General features: G+C 37.2%; 1 protein-coding gene across 3 annotated transcripts in view; it reads right to left on the minus strand.

The window, feature by feature from the left end:
- Scaper (S-phase cyclin A associated protein in the ER) overlaps positions 1–22,693 on the minus strand; it is a 438,975-nt gene that overhangs the window by 68,815 nt on the left and 347,467 nt on the right. For all 3 annotated transcript variants that reach the window (XM_023712676.1, XM_023712675.1, XM_023712677.1), the window contains one exon: positions 13,719–13,842. In XM_023712676.1, the coding sequence (XP_023568444.1) occupies positions 13,719–13,842 (124 nt within the window). The remainder of the gene's footprint in view (positions 1–13,718; positions 13,843–22,693) is intronic.

The raw sequence follows: 22,693 nt of genomic DNA on the forward strand, positions 1-22,693 counted from the left end.
AAATGTATTTGGTTGTTGCAGGGTCTCACTTCAGACTCGTGGTGATCCTCCTGCTTTCAGCCTCCCCAGCGCTGGGATTACAGGCATATGCCACTACTCCTGGACTCTGGCTAGCTCAGAACACCCTGGGAGTGGGGCTGGCATGGCATGTTGTTACCCAGGATGACTACTGTGTTTTTTAAGTGTTAGTTTTATCTTTAACCTTGAGAATGTCTGTCATTAGCTTGGTGAACTTGTAAAGTAAATATCAGAGCCTAGATGTATTTAACAAATATTTCTTGAGTACCTATGTAGAACCCATGTTGTTCTAGCACTAAGAATATCAAACCATGGTCCCTGTGCTTGCCTATGCTTGCCTTAGCAGGTTCATTAGTCCGCTGACCTCTCGCCAGCCCTCACTGCAATATTCTCAGTGGGCTGCTCTATCAAAATGAGGACACTCAGCTCTAATATTTACTGTGAGTTGACTATAAGGTGGTGAACTAGATCGTCTATACACAATGCTTTCATTAGAAGCTTAGAGACCCAACTCTCTAAATATATCTAGATTACTGCCATTATGCAAATGAGGAAACAGGCTCAGAATGGTGAAACAACTTACACAACAAGGTGAAGTTAGTAAATGATGGAACAGCTTCTCAGATTCTACTTCTACCTTTAGGGATTTGCTCCCATATCACTGTCTTTCCTGGTGTGAGACTGGACCAGCTAACCTATAAGGCCTCTTAGAATTCTCAAATTCCATGATTCTGTAAATCTTCATCTACAACCATGTATTTGTCAAGTAACATCTATTTGGAATAATCTAAGAACCAGGATATAATAAAAACCAATGGAAAAGAGGAGAAAGTGGGTGTATTCATGCCAGTGAGAAAGTAGTTCAGCAGGAGCTATGGTAAAAAATAGTACCTGTAACACCAATGACACCATCCTGTAGTAACAATGCTCAAGGATCCTCAAGGGCTAAGAAAATCAGACACTTAAGAGTCTGACAGCACCATGGTCACTGTCTAGTTCGTCCAGCACTGGAGCTCCTGAGGTCAGTCTGACATCCTCCTGTGTGGTTATTGTGGACACCAGAGCACTGGGAAATCAGACTGTCCAGTGGGTCACACAGGCCTGAGCATGCTCCACTAAGTCTGATTCTTCATGCCGAAGGTGAGAGGTAAACAATGGAGGATTTGAAACAAGGGAGTGACAAAAATAGTTTTCATTTTAGAAAGATGACTCTTGTCACAAAGCTGTTAAGGGGTTAAAACTAATAAAGCAAGGAAAAGAGGTCATTGAATTGTCTCAAATGAAAGATGGTGGGGAATGGAGAAAAATCTAATTACAGTGTATATTGTGGAAGTGGAGAAAGAAATAATGAGGGGAGGGGTGGTTTAAACATATGGTTTCTGACTATAATAGCAGTGCTGTTACTAGCATGGGCAACAAAGGAGAAGCTGTTTCTGAGGAGTGTATATGCTGTTTGATTCCAGTCATGCTGAATTTCAGGTACTGGGCATAGAAATGCTGACTTGAGGTCATCAGTATTATGTAGCCTGGGGAATACAAATCTTGGGAAACATCAACACTTAAAATAGGGAGATTTTTCCAAAAGCAAAAGCAAGACTTTCAATTTGGAAGCTACTGGTTATCTTGATGAAATCATGGTGAATGTAACAAAAGTAGAAGTCAAGCTGGCATGGGTGGACAATGAACACATGGTATGGGAGTGAAGAGATTGGATGCAGACAGCTCTTTGAGATGCTTAGTTGTGATAGGAAGGGGTGGTATTCATGAGCAGGAGCCAGCAAGCTTTGCTTATGATACTCTCTGCATTAACACCCATGTCTTATATTTATCTAAAAGTTGGCAAGTTTTCTCTGTACAGGGTCAATCAGTAAATATTTTATGATTTGAAGGCCATCTAATTCTGTGACATCTACTCAGTTTACTGCTGTCAGGTGAAAGCAGCCATATGTAAACACACACTGTATCCCAACAGAACTTTACTTACAAATAGGTGGTGGTTGGTCTGTGGGGCCTACTAGGGTAATCCTGTGCTAGACTACAGGCTTCCTGAGAGTAAGCTCCACATTGACTTGTCTGGATGCTCTATGATGTCCAGTCAAGCAAATTCTTGCTGAAAAAGACACTCAAATCTGAGTAAATGATAGAAACTTAAAGTATAAGAAAGGAAATCAGTATCCTTCCCATCTTCCCATGCTGTTATTTGCAAGAAGACAGTTAAGAAGGCAGCAGTGTCACTTGAAGGAATGGATATAAGTGCGAAGATGGCATGACTCTTACCCACCAGCTGCATTCTCTCCTCAATAATGCACTTAGAGTCTTGCCTTTTAGAAAGCGTTTTTTTCCTTCTAAAGCAAAAGCCATGAATTTTACAATGAGATACAACTTTTGTCTAGATTTACCAATTAATATTTGCCCAATTTGTAAGGCATGTCTTAAAAGTAAATTTTACTGTGAAATGCATCCTTTTAAAGTATACACTGATGAATTTTGATAGATGTATGCATGCATACATTTAATATGATGGTAATAACCATCACAATCAGGATGCAAAACAACTTTTACCACCTCTGTAAGTACCCTGTGCCCACTTTAAGTCATTGTTTCCTGTCAGCTCTGGGATTTAGGTAATCACCAATCAGCTCTGAGTCATTACAGACACTGCATTTTCCAGGACTTACATAACTGCGATGATACAGGCAGTAGACTTTTGAATGTAGCCCTTTTCAACTCTGAATAATGTTTTCATAAATTCAGAATAATTCATCCATGCTGTTGAGAATATCAGTAATTCATTTCCTTTTGTTGATTCATTTAAGTACTACCCCAATGCACAGATATACCTCCCTTAATCAATTCACTGTTGATGGATATGTGTTCAAGAATTTTTAGTTACTGAAAATAAGGCTGCTAATGTCATTTCTGCGCAAGTCTTTTCTGTTTGTTCCCTTTGTAGAGCAGTGTTTTCATCTTTCTTGGTTAAACAGCTAGGAGTGGGATTTCTGGGAAGTAGGATAAGTGCATGTTTATAAGAAACTGCCAAACTTAAAGCACACTTTCTAAAACACAGGCATTTGTTAAATTACATTGTCAAGGTTCGAGAGAAAGCAAGTTATCTTTCAGGAACACACCTCCACACTGAGCACAGTCTGTGTAAGGCTTTCATTTGCCGCAGCCAGAGGTGTTAATGAGACCTAATATTGCTGCTTTTCCCTCTCTAAACAGACTGCTTTCACAGGTGAGAATGAACTGTGCTAGAGCAGAGGGCAGCCATAAAGAATGCTTTTAGCCCATTTCCCACATCTCATAAAACCCCCAGAGGAGTAGGAAAGGGCAGAGAGACAGGAACTTAGCTGTGTGTATGACCATGTTAATGTCTGCTGTTACTATTTTCTTTCATTTACTGGAAACCCAGGAGACACTGCTATGTGCCTTCCATGTCTACATACATACACAGGATGTTAAGCTTCAGGAGGGCAGGAGGAGACTGCATTCACACATGGTCCAGGGAAGGTCTGGACAGAGCTCCTCTCATTTACCCTTACAGGCTCTACCTGTTCTCTACATCTGACATACTTGCCTTTCCATTAAATCTCCTTCCTCAATCCACCACTTTTGTCTGTCTCGTTCTTCCCTTGAGCCCTGTTCTGCTGTTCCTTTTGGACTTATCCTTTTGATTTCTCTTACCTCTCTACTTTCAGAGCACATGTGTTTGGGCACAAGTATGACTCTTACTCGTGATGGCTCACCATCGCAGACTTCTGTTTCTAGTTTTTCTCCTTCTGCCTAGCAGCAACTAACCAAGCCTGTACTCTCAGACTTATCAGGCATTAAGGACCTAAGCTATTCCCTTGCACTGCTGATGAGGGAGTCTCTGCCTTTCAGGTACAGTAGCCTTGTACCTGTAGCTAGACTGAACTTTCTACCACAAAACCCCTGAGGTACTTACAGATTTCCCCCATGGGTAATGGGATTGCTATTTTCCTTAATCTCTATTTTAATTAGAGCAATCAAGTTGGGCTCAGATAGGCAGAAAATGTATACTGAACTGTTGTCGGCTCCTCTGATAAGTTTTCATAGCATGAGCCAAAGAGCTTTTAAAAAAATTTCTCTGCAAGGATTTTAAACATATTTCTATCACTTTACTATGAAAGCTCTAATTTCCATTATTAGAACAATCATTTCTCCAGTTAAACTGAGTTATTTTAAGTTGAAGGCTATCGGGGCCAGGGAGATAGCTCAGAGGCATAAGCATCTATCTAGCAAGCACAAGGACCCAAGTTCTATCCCTGACCCTGCATGCATGGTCTTGGCCTGGTCTCAGCCCCAGATCCCGGGTACCCACCATGTGCCCCTGGAACTGGGAGTGGTGGCACATATCTGTAATCCCAGTACTCAGGAGGTTAAGACAGGAGGATCTCTATGAGTTCAAGACCAGTCTAGGGACTACAAAAGTGAGCACAAGGCTAGCCCAAACTGCATGGGAGATTCTATCTCAAAAAATAAAAAGTTGAAGGCTACAATTAATCCCCAAGAAGCATTAGTATTTAAATTATGCTGAGCCCTTCAGTCTTTAGATTCAATATTGGTACCTGATGGAAACTACGCAACTTTTATCAACTCCTTCCAGGTTTCTAGAGCTTTTATCTCTGTTCCTCTTTAAAATATTTGCATGCGCATGTGTGTGTGAGCACGAGCATAATCATAAACTTTAGAAAAGTTGTAAGTATACTTCAAAGAATTTTATTCCTTTTTTAGTTTTGCTTTAACTGAATCCCAAGTATTTTTTAATATATATTATTGCTTTTTAAGTCATAGCTTTAATGTGTAAACGATAATATTTATATATAGTTAAGGTGTACACCTTAATGCTCTGATATCATTATTGTTCAATTTCTTTTTTAAAAATTAAGTTTATTGGTATAATTATTGCTCAGTTTTCAGGTTAAAACTGTATATGGATTTTATCATTTTGTTATGATTTTTAGCTTAACCACATTATACTCAGAGCAAATTCACTACACAATTCTATTTAAAGCTACTGACCTCTCTATGCCTGCTTTAATAAAATACATTGCAGTTTCATTATCATATAGTTCAAAGAATTTCTAATTTCTTTTGTGATTTCATAGGTATATTATTGTTTGAATTTTATTTCACTGTGTTCAGAGAACATACTTTGCATGATCTAAAGCTTTGTAATGGCCTAGGATATACTTTGTCATGTTTGTACTATGTACATTAGAAAAGGAAATGTATTCTACTATTTTGGGTATATTGATCTACAAATATCACTTAGATCAAGGTGTTTTTACCCATAATCTCTTACCAGTGAATTCCGAATGTTGATTTTAGAGTAAAGTTCCATGCCAGTGACAGTGTGACTTAGTTGTTCTCAGCAAATGTAAACCTGCAGTATAACAAGAAACTGAGTAGAAAGAATGCCCACTGGGGTTTGAAATCTGAATTTGGGAACAGGTTGGGGAGTTTTGGCAGCAGGCACTCCACCTGTCTCCCATCTCTCCTCTGTTCTAAGGTCCTGGTCCTCTTTTCTATAAGTGGAATGAGCTAAACCAGACACTATGAAGACCTCCTCTCCAGTTCTTAAATTGTCTGTGCCAACAAGAGACAAAGCTTGATGAACAGAACAGAGCTCACAACTGTGATGAAGGAAGAGGGAAGGTGTACCATACAGGCCAGGAAAATGCCATACAGTGAGGAGGAAGGTGGGAGACAAGGTGCAGGTGGCACCAGGAACAGTGCTGTCACCTGCAGGACTGACAATCTCTGCTGCCATGTAATTAACTATGGACTCAGTGCTCTGGCTCCACAGTGTGAAGAAGCAATATGGTGAGTGGCGAGCTCCAGGCCTGCTGCTGTAACAACAGCACCTCAATGGCTCTGTACACAGCCAAGTGAAAAATAATCCCCTACTGTAAGGTTGCACTTAAGATTTCCTTCGCCTGTATTTAGCCTTTCTTGTCACCTTCTGAAGAGCTCACCAACAGCCTCTTTGGTTCAACAGTATCTTATCAATTATTTAAGGTTTGTACATCACATTTCAATTAACAACCTCCTTGGCTCCAGAAAATACATACACCCAATTATCAGCATATTCTTTAAAAATTTTATAAAGAACAGGTCACTATGAATTAAAAATAAGACTGCTAATAAAATATTTAATGCCTTTTAAAACAATGAAACATGAAGAAATTATAAATCTTTTAATTAAATGGTTCCGTAGTATATTCTACCCAAATGAAAACATTAAACTTGTATAAAATCAAAGTCACAAAAAATTTTGCTTGATTTCATTTCTCTACTTAATAAAGTGAGATCATGTCAACTCTGTTTATAGGAAGGGACATCCTGGGCAGGGACTCAGGAGACAGGGGTCCACTCTAAGTCTACTTCAAGTCTATTTCATGATTCTGTCCTTTGGTAACTGTGCAATCCTTTTTCTACATTTTAGTTTGTTCATTAGTATATTGGACTTCTTAGGTCTTGTTCAACACTAATAAAAGTCTATCAAATATATTTTCAAAGTACTCCATAATACTTTTACTTGGTTTTATTAATGGTATAACACAAGTAATATAAATTAGCCCTCTTAACCAATTTTAAGTATATATTATAATACTGTTAGTTATTGTAAAAGAGAGCTCTAGAAATTTTCTTCTTTTATGACAGAAATTCTATATTGATTGAACAACACTTTTTGTTTCTCCCTCTTTTCACTCCCTGATCACCATCAGTCTATGTTGTTTAATTATTTTGAATACTTTTTATAAATGGATTCCTACAATATTTTTCCTGTTGAGATTACTTACTTCACCTAACACAGCATCCACATTCATTCAGTTGTGGGATATGATGGGAAAATGTTTTTTTTCAAGGCTCAGTGTTTACACAGACCCCATTGTCTTTGTCCATTCATCTGGTGAACAAAGAAGTTATGTCCACCTCTGGGCTATAATGAATAATACTACAGTGAGTGCTGTAGTGCAGGTATCTACTCCACTCAGAATCTTAACTTCAATTCTTTGGAAGAAATACCCAGAAGTGGGATTGCTAGATCATATGACAGTCCTGACTTTAATTTTTGAGGATTTTCCATACTGTTTTCGATAGTATTTGTATAATGTTGCACTCCTACTGATGCTGCAGAAGGGTTTCAATTTGGCTACATATCACCAACAATTATTCAGCTCAGATCTCTTTTTGAGGGAACTACTCCTACTCACAAAAGCTCCCTATTTTGATCTCATCACCTTTCAAAGATGCTTCCTCCCAACTGCATCATGCTGTGGATTAGGTTTTAACACACGTAGCACTCATGGTTTGTAAATATTTTATCCCATTCTGTAGGTTGTCTTTTCATTCTGATGTTTTCTTTCCTGCACAGAACTTTTCAGTTTAATGCAGTCCTTTTTATCTATTTTTTTATTTTATTGCCTGTGCTTTGAGTGTCATATCTAAGAAATCATTGACAAGATCAGTGTTATGAAGGTTGCTCCTATGTTTTCATTTAAAAATTCTATAGTTCCAAGCCCTACATTTAACTGCTTAATCTGTTTTGAATTGATTTTGTGTGTGGTATGAGACAGGGCTCCAATTTCATTTTTTTGCATGTGGACATCCATCTTCCCAACATCATTTGTTGAGGACTACCATTTCTCCCATCTCCCACTCTGAGCTGATCAGAACTGTACCACACACCCCTCCCCATTCTTTTCCGGTTGGGTTTCTGCTAAGAAAATAGCTGATGGAGTTACATGTGGGACCTTGGACTTAACAAGCCACACTTGTTGCTTTCACCACTTTTTGACTTCTAATAATTTTATTATTATGTGTTTCAGTGTGTATTTCTTTGAGCTCATCTACTTTGGGATCTGCTAAGCTCCTGAAGTCTGGATACACATTTACCTTGCCCAGATAGGGAACGGTTTTGGCTCATTCTTCTTTAAGTGAACTTTCTGCCTTCTCACTTCTCCTTTTGGACCCTCCGTACTGCATACATCTGTTGGATGGTTTCCCATCAGTCCTATGGGCTTTTATCATTTTTAAAATTTTTTCTTTTTGTTCTACTGACTGGAGAATTTCAAATGACCTGTCTTTTTATTTGCTGTCTTTTCTTCTTGATCAAGTCTATTGTTTAACCCCTGTAGTGAAGTTTTCAGGGTAGTTATTATTTTCTTCAGTTTGAAAATATGTTGGTTCTGTAAAATATTTTTTCTTTGTTGATACTATCATTTTTCTTATGCAATGTTTTCTTGTGTTCATAGAAGATCTTTAGGATAATTGTTTTGTATTCTTTGTCAGGTAATCAATATGCCTCCACTTATTTAGGATTGGTTAATACAGATTGTCTATTCTCCCATTTGACCCATGTTGCCCTGTTTGTTTGTGTAGCTCATATTTTCTGATGGAAATCTCTACATTGGAAAAAACTAGTAACCTCTCCCAGTCTTTATGAGTTAGCTTCCTACAGGGACAGTCCTCATCAGTCAGTTTAGCTAGAGATTCTTGGGGCTTCTGAAACTTTTTTGAGGAATGTGACTTCTCTGGGTCCTATGTGTAGGAAGGGCTTGCTGCTTTCTTTTTCAGGAAGACATAATCTCTTAATTCTTTACTTCCTCAGGATGATGTCTGCTTGCATCCCTGTGAGTTATCTGCTTCTATGGGATCAAGTTATCTTGTTTTCTTTCGCTCTCAGTAGCATCCACTGGTCTGCGAGCACCCAAGATAGGTGAGAAAGACAAAGATTCCCACAGAATTCTTCTAAAAAACTGGCCCACTGAATACATGTTTCATTCTTTTTTCTTGTTTCTGAGGGAGAAGGTCAGAGTTGCCTTCTTGAGATCTTGCCAAGCTGCACTGGCCGTGTTTGTAGTGCAGACCTTCTGGTGCTGCTGCAAGTTGTCCCTGCTGCTGTTTGTATTCAGTAGCCACCAGGCTGGAGTGAGGCAGGCAGCACTCTAAAAAGCTGAAACACTGGCCCCATCTTGCACTTTTCTCTTCCTACCTCAGCCTCTGCCACTCATCTCAAGAAGGTGTAAGATAGCGTAACCTCCCTCAGCACAAAGCTGTGCTGGTCTGCAGGGATATAATTAGAGGTAAAGTAATACAGCTATTATTAACTATTTCAGTGTGGTCTTTTTTGGCCTTGAGCTTGCCTAGGTTACTCTAACTTCTTAACTGGTTTCTAAAGTCCTCATAAAAGATACACTGTCCAGTAGATGGTTACGTCAGTGTGAACTGGGGAGATGAGAACTAAGGTTACCTTCCTTTTCTGCCATCTTATTCTTTTCACTGGCCTTTTATTACTTTCCAAAGTGTATGTCTGGTCTCCTTAAGTAGATGTCCTGAGGCTACAAGTCTACTGTTTTGTGCCGGCATACAGAAGAAGGGCAAGAGAAGATGCTTAATAATTCATGAATGAATGAAGAAATCTACTGTATTTTAAAGCTTTTATGCTTTGTGGAACATAATACACTGATATTAGTTTCCATTTCTTGGGGAAGTCTGTCTAAATGAAGGGTTAGTTTGAAGGGTTCCAAAGAAATTTTCTGAGAACTCATCCTTAAAATCCTACTCTATATTTATACTGCAAGAAAAAGCATATACTCTTACTTATGCTGATTTATATTTTGTGAAAATGATAAACCCAGAATTGTCAGTTTTATTCATATTCAAGTCAATCAAATCCAATTTCTTCCCCAAATCTGACTCAGCCCCAAGAATCTGTTCATTCATCAAGTGCTTAACAAGCACATATTGTGTGCTAGGTACTCTACTAGGTTGCCTGGGCTACTCTGGCTCTGATAACATTACAGAACTGTCCATACCTTGTCTATGATAGTTATGTGAACAGTCTCTCTACTTTTCAACTGTGGGCATCTAGAGTAAACGTCTAGAGTAAAGAAACACTGTTGTATTCACCTCTGTAACCATGGCATCTGAACAGCAAACTGAAAAGAAATTCAAGAGTGCTAAAACAAATCCAAAACAGTTAGATTGGAGGAAAAATGTCTTCTAAGCTTCTAAGTTTGCCAAGAAACAGAAAGGCTGACGTGCAGGATAATAAATTTTGCACTATTCCAATTTATTAGCTTCTTTTATGCTTTTTCTATTTCTTCTGAAAAATGTGTTGAAGATTATTTTTTATCTCTTACTTAAAGGGAAATAACAAGTTGGTGGTCTATATTTCAGTAACAAGTACATTAAAATCATTTAGCACGAAAAATGAGAATGTATTCAAGTGATTTCTAAAAATATAAAATGACTATCACTAGCCATGAAAATCCAAGACACATATCCTCCTGTGCCACAGGCCCAGTCACAGCAATACTATAATTGACAGCTACAGAATACAAAACCAAAATATAACTGAAAACACCAGGATGTGCCACGTATAAGGAAAGGAGGGAGAAAATATGTTTGGCAAATAAAGGTCTCTCGATCGCAGTTCCAAAATCAGCAAAATGCACAGAGAAGAATAAACATAGAATGTGGTGAAATCCTTGATTGAGAGATTAAAAGCTTTTCGAGTGTCAAGAAATCTTGAGGTCAGAAGCAAGGGAATATATTATTCAAAGGAAGTTAGGGGTTTCAAGGAACAGGAAGGTTATCAGGATACATACATGTTCCTGGCATGTGGCTGGTACTTAGTAAGTGATAGAAAGAAGTATCTCAAGTGTCCCTTTCTCTGTGACAACTAGGCAGAGCCACAGCACCCCCCATGTGCCAATGGTGTGTACACAGGTTGCCATCACACCGCAGCTTGCAGCTGTCATGGACTGACCGTCTGTACTTCCCCGAGTGTTGACATTAACTCCCCATGTGATGTTCCATGGAGGCAGGTTTTGAGGCAACTGTATCATGAGGTAGAGACCTCGAGAGTGAGCTCATTCTGCTGCATTATGTGAAGATGCAGGAGGATGGTAGAGGTCAGTAGTCTATGAAAAAGCCCACAGGAGCCTGATCACAAAGGCATGTTAAGCCTGGGCTTCCAGCTTTAAGGACTGAGAAATAAATTTCCATTGAATGTAAGTAACCTAGCCAGTCTATAGTGTTTTGTTACAGTAGCTGAAGTTGAGACAACATCATCTATGTGTCTACTCCTATCCTGTGTGGGGATTTCCTGGAAGTTTGGGATTATAGTCTGTACTTCTCTGAAATTGGAGATAACAGACATGTAATCATTATTAAATGAGAATAAATAAATGGTCTAATGCTTCCTTTCATAAGAACTATGTATTCTGAAACTAAAGAAAGAAAATATTTTTTCTATAAGCCATCTTGCTCATTTATATTTTAGACACTATTATAAAATTATCTGCTCTGTTCAAAGTATTATCTCTTCTCCCATTATCAATAGCAAGTAAGTTTCAGTGTAAATCCTTCTGATGATGCAGTGTGGAACATTGGGGAAGGCATGGGGTTTAGTCTGTTTTTTGTTTTTGATTTGAAGAGATTTTAAACCAGCAAATATGTTATACAAATAGTAGGAAGTTCCTTCACTCAGTGTTTCCATGAATAGCATCTTACAAAACCACAGTGTAATTACTGAAAGAAAACAATTAACATTAGACTGATAAAATTAACTATTTCATGGACCATACTTGGATTTCCAAGTTTTCCTTCTAATGTCATTTTTCTGGTTCAGGATCCCATATTATATGTAATTCTTACATGTCCTTATTCTCTTCCATGAAGATATAGTTCCTCACTTTTGTTCTGGTCTTTTATGATTCCAAAGTTTTTTAAAATAGCAGGTGTTTTTTTTTTTTAAATGTGGTACTCAGGATTGAACTCAGGACCTTGCACTTGCCAGGCAGGCGCTTATTCTACTAAGCTATCTCCCCAGCCCCAGAAGTGTCAGTTGTTATGTAGAATATCCCTTAATTTGACTACTGGCTTTGTGATTCTATCTATATTGCCTTGGAAAAGTCAACCTCTCAGGGACTGAGTTTCCTTGTCTGTGAAACAGGATAACAATGACTTTACAAGGCTGTACTGAAAGCAAAATGAGGCAATGTAAATTAAAATAGCTGAGACATAAAAGTCAAACAGTAAATATTAACTCTTTATTCCTTGTGCTATATTTCAATGATCTCTCAAGCAATTTTGCTAACATGTCTCAGCCATATTCTAATGACTTCTTTTGTGAATAAAACCCCTGACTCACCATCATTCTGTAGCCATTGCTGTGCTGTGTGACAGCTGAGCCATTTCTCCATTCTCCTACATGCTATGCCCTCTCATTGTCACTGCCTGCTCTAAGGGCTTCGTGATCACTGTTCTGACATTTCAGCTTGTGAGGTGCAGGATTAATTTATTCATGCATACTATGTCCATTCAATGATGTCCTGGACCCACTAAATGCCAGGTCCTGAGTTAGAATCTCAAACAGTGGTGCATTATCTGCTGTCCTCATCAATCATGGCTAGTGGAGAATGGGCAAGTCAATAAGCGCAATTCAATGTAATCACTTCTGCAAGAGATGTAATGGCTAGAGTTACACAAGTATTCTTAACCTGGACTTGCGGAAAGAGTAAGGCTGGATAAGATTTCATGAAGAAAGTGTCACAGTGCTTTGGTGTGCAAAATATATATGAATTGATAAGAGTAGGAAAGAGCAAAAGGCAAAGAGTTCAAGGGAGGACTATTACAATTGTATGCTGCATAAGAGTGAATCAGGGAGATGGCTCAGTGGAATAAGCACTTCCTTGGCAAGTGCAAGGGCCTGAGTTCAATCCCTGGTTCCGCCAAAAAAATAAATAAATAAGATTAAAAATAAATAAATAAAATCAAAAAACAAAACAAAGTCATTCTCCTGGAGCTCTGAACCTACAGAGTTTTCATTTGTTTGTAAGTAGGATATCATGTCTGCACCTTGTACAGCAATTAACCACTAGGAAGAATGTATACAATGTGTTAATTATTGAAACTGTCCTACCAATTTGGTTTGAAACTGTCTCATTGCTATTTGTTTCTCAATAAATTTATGGAAAAAAAAGAGTAAATCAGTTCTGAAAAACAAATCTCCTGTGTTGTAAACTTGTAGTTTGAGAGCGATTTTGTACCAATACCTCAGGGGCTCAGAAACTTCCCCAGGAAACTTCTGGTCTCAGTGCTCTGTTCTGGAGACTGCAATTGACAGACCTAAATCTTTAGATATTACATTGAGCTTACCTCTTTCAACATCTGTGAACTGAGATTAAATTTTAGGAGACAAATGCCTGCTTGTTTCCCTTTCAAAAGTATAATAGGTTTGTCCCTTTCTGATAGAGGAGTTTCTTAATTAAAAAAAAAAATCTAAATAGCCATAAAAAATCCGTTTGAAACTGACCCTTTTAACTAAGCTAGTAAGAGGCTGTGAGGCCTTCCCAGTTTTCTTCTCTCTATATAGCACTCATTCCTGTGGCTTTAAAGGTTTGGCACTGGGTCCATCTGCTCCCACTGCCAAGTCTACCCATGTCAACTTGTGTTCTCAGCAGTTGTGATACATGTCTGTTACCCATTGAACACTGGAGTGTAGGCAAATCCAATTCAAAAATCTTCAAATACTTCAGAGGTTTCTCTACTAGCCTTTATTTTACCTTTCTAACCTTTTTCTTTTTTTAATGTTCTAGTTTTTTTGATAGGGAATATTTCTCAAAACTTAACTGCTTCTAAGTTGAAGCAGTCAGATTACATACCATCAACTGGTGTGTCAGGAGGTCCATTAAGAAGGTAATCTTGTTACTAAACAGAACATCAGTGCAGTTTTCAGAACAGTTGCTGCAGGTGAGGTAGTAAATGCTGATTGCATTGCAGAGGGACCTAATAGGAGGAGAAAAAACAGCACTGTAAAACTGGAGCAGCTCCTCTCCAAACAACTTAAAATATACAAAATAAATGTACAAAAGTAACAGCCTGCAACAGAAGTTACTCTAAAAAACTAAATACTAGAAAGACCAAGGCTGATCACTTAGATATAAATGTTTATTTTTTTCATCTAAAGCCCAGTGTTCATTAGTACTTAAAACCTGTTATTAGTTTCTATTGGTGGCAGCTTGAGGTAATGGAAATATATTCATCAGTTTATCTGATAATTTTTTTTCCCCTTTTTATGTACTTAGTGCAGGGTCTAGAGGGTCTCACTACGCAGATTGGACTCATAGCGCTCCTCTTGTTTTTAGCCTCCCACATGCTGGAATCACAGGCCCACGCCACCATGCCTGGTCTCAGTGCATTCTGGGGGCGGGGCTGGGGCCTGCATGCCGGGGATCGAACCCTGGTCCCTGCATCTGCCTAAGCAGGCACTTTAATCCACTGAACATCTGGTTGACCCTGATAATTTCTTAATAATCAAAGAGCAGATATTAAAGCAGGAACTTTGGTCCTTTCATTAACATCAGAAAGACTATCAGTGTTCCTGTTTCCAGGATGCTGGACTAGGATAGAGAGTTGAACAACTGGAGGAGGTGTCTATAAGGCAAGATACCCTCAGAGTTCCTGGAGTAGATGCCACCACTCTGCCTGTGGTGGTATGGAACTGGGCTCAGAGTGCCTGGGTAGAAGAAGACATCTTTTGGAAGGGTACAAATTGGTCACAAGCTCAAACAGTTTGAAGTCAAACTGAAAAAATAAATGTTTTTGTCGAGGTAATTTTAAAAAAACAGGCCATTTTTCAAAAAAAAAAAAATTGAAAACAACCAGGTAAACAGGCATAGGTGTACTGAGACTATCTGAGGAGCCCACATTGCCTGTGTGACTAGTGTACTCTGGCCTATCTGTCTACAGTTTCTAAGTCCTGTAAAAAATGTTTGCATCTACAGAAAGCAAATTGGTCAAGCAATGGCCGTGACTCATCCACATGGCTGACACTGACAGAGGATCTACAAACTGAGGTACAGGGCTTCAGGGTAAATCCTGAAGGGATTTGACTGACCTTGGAAGATACAAAAGTTACATTTCTTGTTATATAGGTCTTGCTTTATCTTGGTCTTAACCATCCAGCAGAAAAGTATAAAAACAAGGTATAAAAACTAAAGCCATATTAATATGCTGAGCTATAAAAGGCTCAAGTCAATACCTTCTGACATTGCCACTCTTATGGATAACCCACTACTATTATGGACCACTGGACTATACTGGATTATTTTGCTGAATTCACTCACCTATAATATTTGAATGGCAATGAAATACCCATCTCTGACAAAACTAAATAAAAAAAGGGGATACAAATGAAGGACCATTTTGTATCTGTATATGCAACATAGGATAGATATACAGCTACTTTCTCTTAATTCAATAAGAAGAAAGATTTGTACTGATAGTGTTTGGACAGGATATCATGTCTGCATCTTGTACTATGAATAACCACTACGAAGACAACAATATGTAATGTATTAATTATTATAATTGTCCTATTAATCAGCTTTGAAACTGTCTCATTGCTATTTGTTTCTCAATAAAATAAAAAAAAGTTTGCATCTGCACCCTTATAGCCAAACCTCTAGGACAGAAATTTCTTACAGTGTGACCTAAAGGCCAGCAGCATCAGTATTAACTGGGAACTTATAAGAATTACCGATCTCAGAGGTCTACCCTAGCCCAGTGAGCAGAAATTCTAGGAGTGGGGTCAAGCAATGTGTAGTAAGTTCCTCAGTGCAGTTTTCAGAACAGCCGCAGATGTGGGGGTCAAGCATTGTGTGTCTTACTTAGTAAGTTCTTAAGATAATTCTGATGCATCTTCAAGTAAGAGAACATAGTGGGAATGACTTATAGATATTTAAAATTACGTGCTTGAGATTGGGCATGGTGGTGCACACCTGTAATCCCAGCATTTGGGAGGCTGTAAACAGGGGGATCACTATGAGTCTGACCTACACAGTGAGACCCCGTACAGCTTGCTCTAAATTAAAAAAAATATATATATGCTTATCCAAGTTATGATGCTAGGTGGAGAATGGAACAAGTTTCTAACATGTGAATGTTTCAAAATTTCTATGAATGATTCCACTTCAACCAGCACTGTGAGCCACAGGGCTGAGAACCACCATACACATTCATACAAAAGCTATCTGCAGTCCAATAATGCGCCAGGAACTACGCTTTGTGGATCCAGCAGATGAATCTCTTGTTTTTACAGAGATGTTGCTCCAGCAAGAGAGTGATAAAGGCAGTGTCTGTTATACTTGTAATCATGTTTGATATAGTTGTACCTTGCTTCACAGAATTGATAGGTTTATGAAAACTGTAGACTATGATGGTTAAGAGTAGAGGCATGTGAAAAGATACCTTTAGCTCAGAATCCCAGTTGTATTACTCAAGAGTTTAGCAAATTTTTCATTTAACATTTTGGCATTCATTTTCTCATGTATAGAACAGGGATAATAATACCTAAGGTTCACTGCCCATAGTACATAAGTTTCAATTCCACATGTCCAACAAAAAAAATCTAAAAATCTATCAGAAAAAAAGCAAAAAATCACATATAAAGTTAAACCCACTAGGATTATAGCAGCTATATCAACACAAACTCTAAAGGATAGGATAGTTTAGAGTGAAATGTTTCAAACCTTAAAAGTAAACAGTTTCCAACCCAGACTAATACATCCTGCAAAATTATCTTTCAAAGTTGATGGAAGAATAAAAACATTACATGACAAAGAATACCTTAAGAGATATATGAAGACTAAGTCAGTGCTTCAAAGAAAATACTTGAGAATATCTTAGGCAGAGATAATGGCATTACTAAAGCCAAAAAAAACCCAGAAGGAATGAATACATCAAAGCAAGTAGTTAAATAAGAAAATGTATCAAAAAGAAAGAAATTGAATCAAATTATTGTTACTTGCAGATGATCTGATCCTTCACATAGAGGACTCAAAAACTCTACCAAATGAATTTTAGAATTAATAACCAAATAACACCCACCAGAATAACCAAAATCAGTAATGTAGCAGGATATAAAATCAACATGCAAAACTCAACAGTGTTTCTGTACACAAAAAATTTTGAACTCCTTAAAAAAGAAATTAGGAAAACAGTATCATTCACAATAGCAACCCCCTCTTCCTGAGGACTACACAGAAAGTCTTGTCTCACTTGTTAATACATTTGGGATGCACAGGCTGGAAGCTCTGACTAGGAAATCTTTCACAAATGTAAGTCAGCAGCACTTCACTTATTTGATAATTTGCCTAAAATTTTAAGATTGTTTTTACTTTTTAAAAAACATGTAATTGTCATTATACAAACAACTGTAATAAATTAGAATTACAGAGGCACATATTAAAATACTATTAAGAAAAAGTTCAGTATCTTTAAGTCTTTTCCTATTCTTATAAGGATATATACTTAATAAATATATGGTATTTTCAGTGATGGTTCATATTCTTCAACACTAGCTTCAAATTTTAAAAAAGGAGCAGAATACATTCTTTAAACCAATCTTATTCAGCCTCTGAACCACACATGAAACAGATGAATCCAGAGCCATCTGGGTAAAGCAGAAGTGAGAGCCCAGTATCTTCCCTGCTCCCTCTTCTCTAAGAGACCTAAGCTGGGTTCCCTTAGAGTATAGTGGAAACTACCAAGCTAAGGTATAATTAAAGGTTAACTTGGTAACTTCTGAATAGGTGAGGACAATCAGTACAAAGTGAAAGGTGTGTGTGTGTGTGTGTGTGTGTGTGTGTGTGTGATGATTAGTGACTTTTACTCATGTCTCCAGCCTTAAAAATCACCATGGTTGCTTATTTACACATCTTTCCCTAGACAGTCTATCTCTATGCAAGCTCTTTATTCCTTTCCATATAAACAATAACCTCCATGATCTAGAGGTTGAAAGTGAGTCAAGGACGTTTTCGTTTGACTACTGTTGCTATTGAGCAAAGTGGGCAAGTGTTAGGCTTTCCTTCAGCAGCATTCTGTGCTCAATTTTAAAGCTTTCTGGATGTCAAGAGCCAGTGGGTAAGTTCAATTGATTCAATTTTGTAATACCTGATTTTAGAGCTCTAGGTACCCATTCTGTGACTCTCCAGGCATGCCACAGCTGTGTGGGTACCATCAGTTTACTTATTTTTTTTTAAACTTAAACAGTCTTTAGAGGGAATAGCATGCCATATAGATCTGTTTGATATGGTTTCTGAAGTCTTCCCACAATTTTCTAAGAGCCTAGCGTTTTATTGTAAATTTTTGTACTGATTAAAATACTTATGGAAACATGGGATAATTTTTAGGATTGAATAGTGTTTCATTCTATGGACATACAAATTTAGTCCAACCAATCTCTTACTATTATGTGTAATTTTCAGTATTAGAAATAATATTTTTTAATAGTCAGACTTCCTAGCTGCAAGTTACATGCGAAAAAAAACCTAGTTAATTTAAAAAGAAAAAAATTAATTCACAGTCTACTGGACATACCATAGATTTGGAAAACTCAATCATAGACATTGAAGACTTCCAGATTTAATTCTAAAATCACACACTACATAATGGATCTATTAAACCAAACCAAGTGGAACCAAACCAAAACAACAAATTACTAGGCATCAAACGCCTCAGCCTAAACTGACACTGTGTCTTTGGATGCTAGATACAACTGCCTCCAAATCTTAAATGGCTAGCATTTGGGATATCCTGGCTCCTTGGCTTCATTAGTGTCAGCAAAAGCCTAGAGTGGGTATGTTGGGTTGTAAGGTCTTGCCCACATGCTTGCATCCTAGAAACCGTGATGACTGGGAACCAAAGGCCTGACATTCCTAGGTTCCGTGGTAGAGGAGACATCTCCTGTGCATGGGGACTCTGCAGCTACAAGATATGAATGAGATGTTAAACAGATACAGCACAATCCATGCTCACAATAGCTGCTGAACAAACCATTCCACACACTCTACCTGCTCCTCACAATAAATGTTCAGCAATGATAATATGGCTGAAAGGAACTAAATATTTTTAAGGCTTTTGGTAGGCAACACAAATTCAAATTGCTCTCCAAAAATGTTTTTAAATTATATTTTACTCCTAGAAAATGAGCTTTTCTTAACACTGGATAATTTCATGAAAACAAATATTTTCCTGTTTGATAGCTAAATTAGAGCCATATTTTAAAAGGTTGCATTTATTTACTAGTAGAATGATTACATTTTTTTTAATTTTTAAAATCTTTTTTTTTTTTGGTGGAACTGGGGATTGAACTCAGGCCCTTGTGCTTGCCAGGGAAGCACTTATTCTACTGAGCCATCTCCCTGCCCCCAATTACATTTTTTTTCAGTGCTTGTTTGCTACTTATAGTTTGTGGAATTAACACATGTTGGTATGTTTGTAGAATTAACACTTGTTGGAATGTTTATGGATTTCTTATTGTTTTATATATCTCTTCACTGATAATCCAGATGTTAACCTTTGATGATAATGTGCATATAATTCTCTAGTTATCTAAATTTTTCTTTTAGCTTTTGTCAAGAAGAACTTTAAATTTTTTTTAAAAATACTGAATAGTAATATAAAATAAAAAATTAGAAATTATACAAAACTTTACCAAACAAAATAATACAAATTTGACAATGTTATATTGCATATTGTTGTCTTCAGATTAGTGTAGAACTTTAAATTTTTTATGTGTTAAAAATCTGTCAATATTTATCAGCGTATCTGGGTTTTCTGTCAGAAGGACTTTTTCATTTCAAGACTACAAAAACATTGTTTAAATTTACTTCTGCTATTTAAATCTATAATATAAACTTGATTTGGGGAGAAGGCAAAAATTAACTTTTTTTCAAAACATGGTTTTTATTTATACTTTTTTGGTAATTATTCTAGTTCTCTGGTTTTACATTTTTACTAAAAATTGTCATCTTTTAAATGATTTATAATGATCTCTTTATACATAAAACAATGGTTTAATAAATGTTAGTATTATCCAGTTACCTTCTTTCATTTTACTTTATGCTATTTTAAGATATTTTAATATATTGAAGCAATACAACCTTACGTAGTCTACAAGCTTCTCTTTTTTTCTGCCTTTCATTTTATACTTTATAAATTCTCTATAACTATTCATTTGTATTGTTTTAAGTACTGCATGAAAATTTTGTAATGTATGAATCAATTCATTTTGAATTTATTTTGGTACGTGTCAGGAACCTAAATTCATATCACACAGAGGGAGGGAGGGAGGGAGGGAGGGAGGGAGGGAGAGAGAGAGAGAGAGAGAGAGAGAGAGAGAGAGAGAGAGAACTGAATACCTTTCTCTACTGGTTTCAAATACCCCTTTTTTCATGACTCTATGCAGACCACATTTCTTGGTCACCTAGTTTCATTGATAACTCCACCTTTGTGCCAATATCACACTGTTCTGTGTAGAGCTTTACGGTAGGGTTACCTTATAAAATTATAGATTCCTAAGGACTTTTAAATAATATACATGGGTTATTATGTTTAGAACAATGTGCAGCACATTATAGCTCTATAATTGAGTTCTATTTTACCTTGGCTTTGATCTATATTTTTATGGTCCTGATTTTTAATTTCTACTCTTTTATTTTATTCAACAGAATTCCAGTGACTTGTATAAAGTCTACAGTGAGCTATCACAAGGCATAAACAAATATTCACATAAAAAGCAAACATCACGCAATGTGGGAGTGTGTCCTGAATGCCTCTGGGCTCCATGTTAAGAAAACTCCTTTAGTGCTAAGTGTGGAATGTACATCTATAGACACTCAAGCTCACAAAACCCTTCCCAAGAAACTACATTCAAATGGGAAAAAAGGGAGGGGTAACCCAAACTCTCAGGGCCAGGAAAAACCTGTCCACTCAGTAACCTTGTCTGAAAGACAACCCTATTTGAAGATCACCTGTCTTAGTGCATGTCTTTGAACCCAGCCTGGGTGGTCTGTCCAGGCAGCTTTTCCTGTAATTTTAAACTCAAATAACTAGAAGCATTTTAAAACATCAAACAGAAAGCTCCAGAATTTGAAAGTATCTTTTGAGAAGACATTAAAATCCCACTGTCCCTTTTGTCAAAAATACACTGTGATTAGGGTTGTGCAGGGCTTGAGATACAGACTTTCTCTGCAGATAATCATGAAAATGCGAGTGTATTGCTGTGTCAGTAAGCACTCTCACTGGGAAAACACCATAAAACCAAGTCTTTCCATGATCAGTGCAGGAACATATTTATATACAGAGAAGGACAGTTATAGAGTATAAGTGTAGTGCACACCTAAGACATTAAGAAACAGTCAAACAGAGAAACTCCAGGGACTTTCAGCCTAAGAAAGTCAGAAAGTACATAATTTTATGCTTTTACACTTTGGGATGGTTAAGGAGTCTAAGAAAATACGGTTGACCAAAATCCATTGTTTTATACCAGCAGCCATGTTAAAACAATTGTCATAGGCAATTTCACAAACTGTGCATAGTATGAGTGAACTCTTTTAGTTCCTGCATGCAAAATTATGTGCAGAGGGTAGCAAGTACTAGAATCACATGAATATAATTGCAAAGAAAACCTGAAATTTTCATCAATTACTGCTTTAGCTCTCATGTGAGGAAGGGATTGGAACCACCCTTCACATAACATAGGGAACAATTAGCAATGATGTAGAATTAGTTTGAGGATGCTATCTAGAATACAGAAGAATATTCAGATCTGGAGTTACCAATCCTTAGGAAAGGGAGAGAAATGTCAAAATCAGAGCCCTTATGCATAATTCACGATAGCTAAGTTTTGGAAGTGAACTATATGTTTACAAATGAATGAATAAAAAACTTTGGCATTTACATGCACTGGAGTATGAACAACTTGAATCACTTGTAGAAAAATGGATACACCTTGAGACAATGTTATGGAAGTAAAGCAACGTACAAGCTTAAATATCACATGGCTTCCCTATATGAGAAATCTAAAATATAAAAAAGATCAGAGTAAAAGATAAGAAGAAGTAGAGATAGAGCCTTTCTCAAAGGAGAAAGGGATTTCAAGAGGAGGATGTGGGAGGGGAGGAAGGGAAAGGACAGGAAATAAAAAATTAAAATGTATCAGGCATGCGTACCAAATACACACAGGTATGTAAATATTATACACTGTAAATATGTACAAAAGGGGGAGAGGATCAAAAGATGTGGAGGGGAGAGAATGGAAAGGAAAGGAGGATCAAAAGAGGAATTAAGATGTTTTATGTACATGTACCAAGTTCCCACAAGGACTATAACCTAGCCCTATTTTATTTTAAATATAACCTACAGATTGTAAAAGATAATCTATAAAAAATGACAGTGAATATCATATCTAAGAGAGAAACTTGATAATCTTCCCTAAGGCAGGAAACAAGGCATTTATATCTTCACTAACTACTCCTGTTCCAGTATCTTACTAGAATTTCTGTCAAATGCATTAAGATAAAAAAGGAAATAAAAATTTACTGGAATACAGAATTAAGAAAGAATAAATAAAAGTATACTTATTTGATGATAGTGTGACTATGTGGAAAATTAAAAAAAACTGAAAACAAGTAAAACCTCCTGGAGTCAGTAAGCAGTAGTTAATAAAGTTACAAAGCTCAATCTTGACAAAAGTTGATGTTTTTCTGTATATACTAACTGGACTTTAAAATTGTTACAGAGGGGGCCTGGCCCTAGCACAGGCCTTTAAGCGGCTGCTTCCACAAAGCTGTCA

This window comes from Octodon degus, unplaced genomic scaffold (genome assembly GCF_000260255.1).
Source record: "Octodon degus isolate 3935 unplaced genomic scaffold, OctDeg1.0 scaffold00026, whole genome shotgun sequence".
Taxonomy (NCBI): Eukaryota; Metazoa; Chordata; class Mammalia; order Rodentia; family Octodontidae; genus Octodon; species Octodon degus.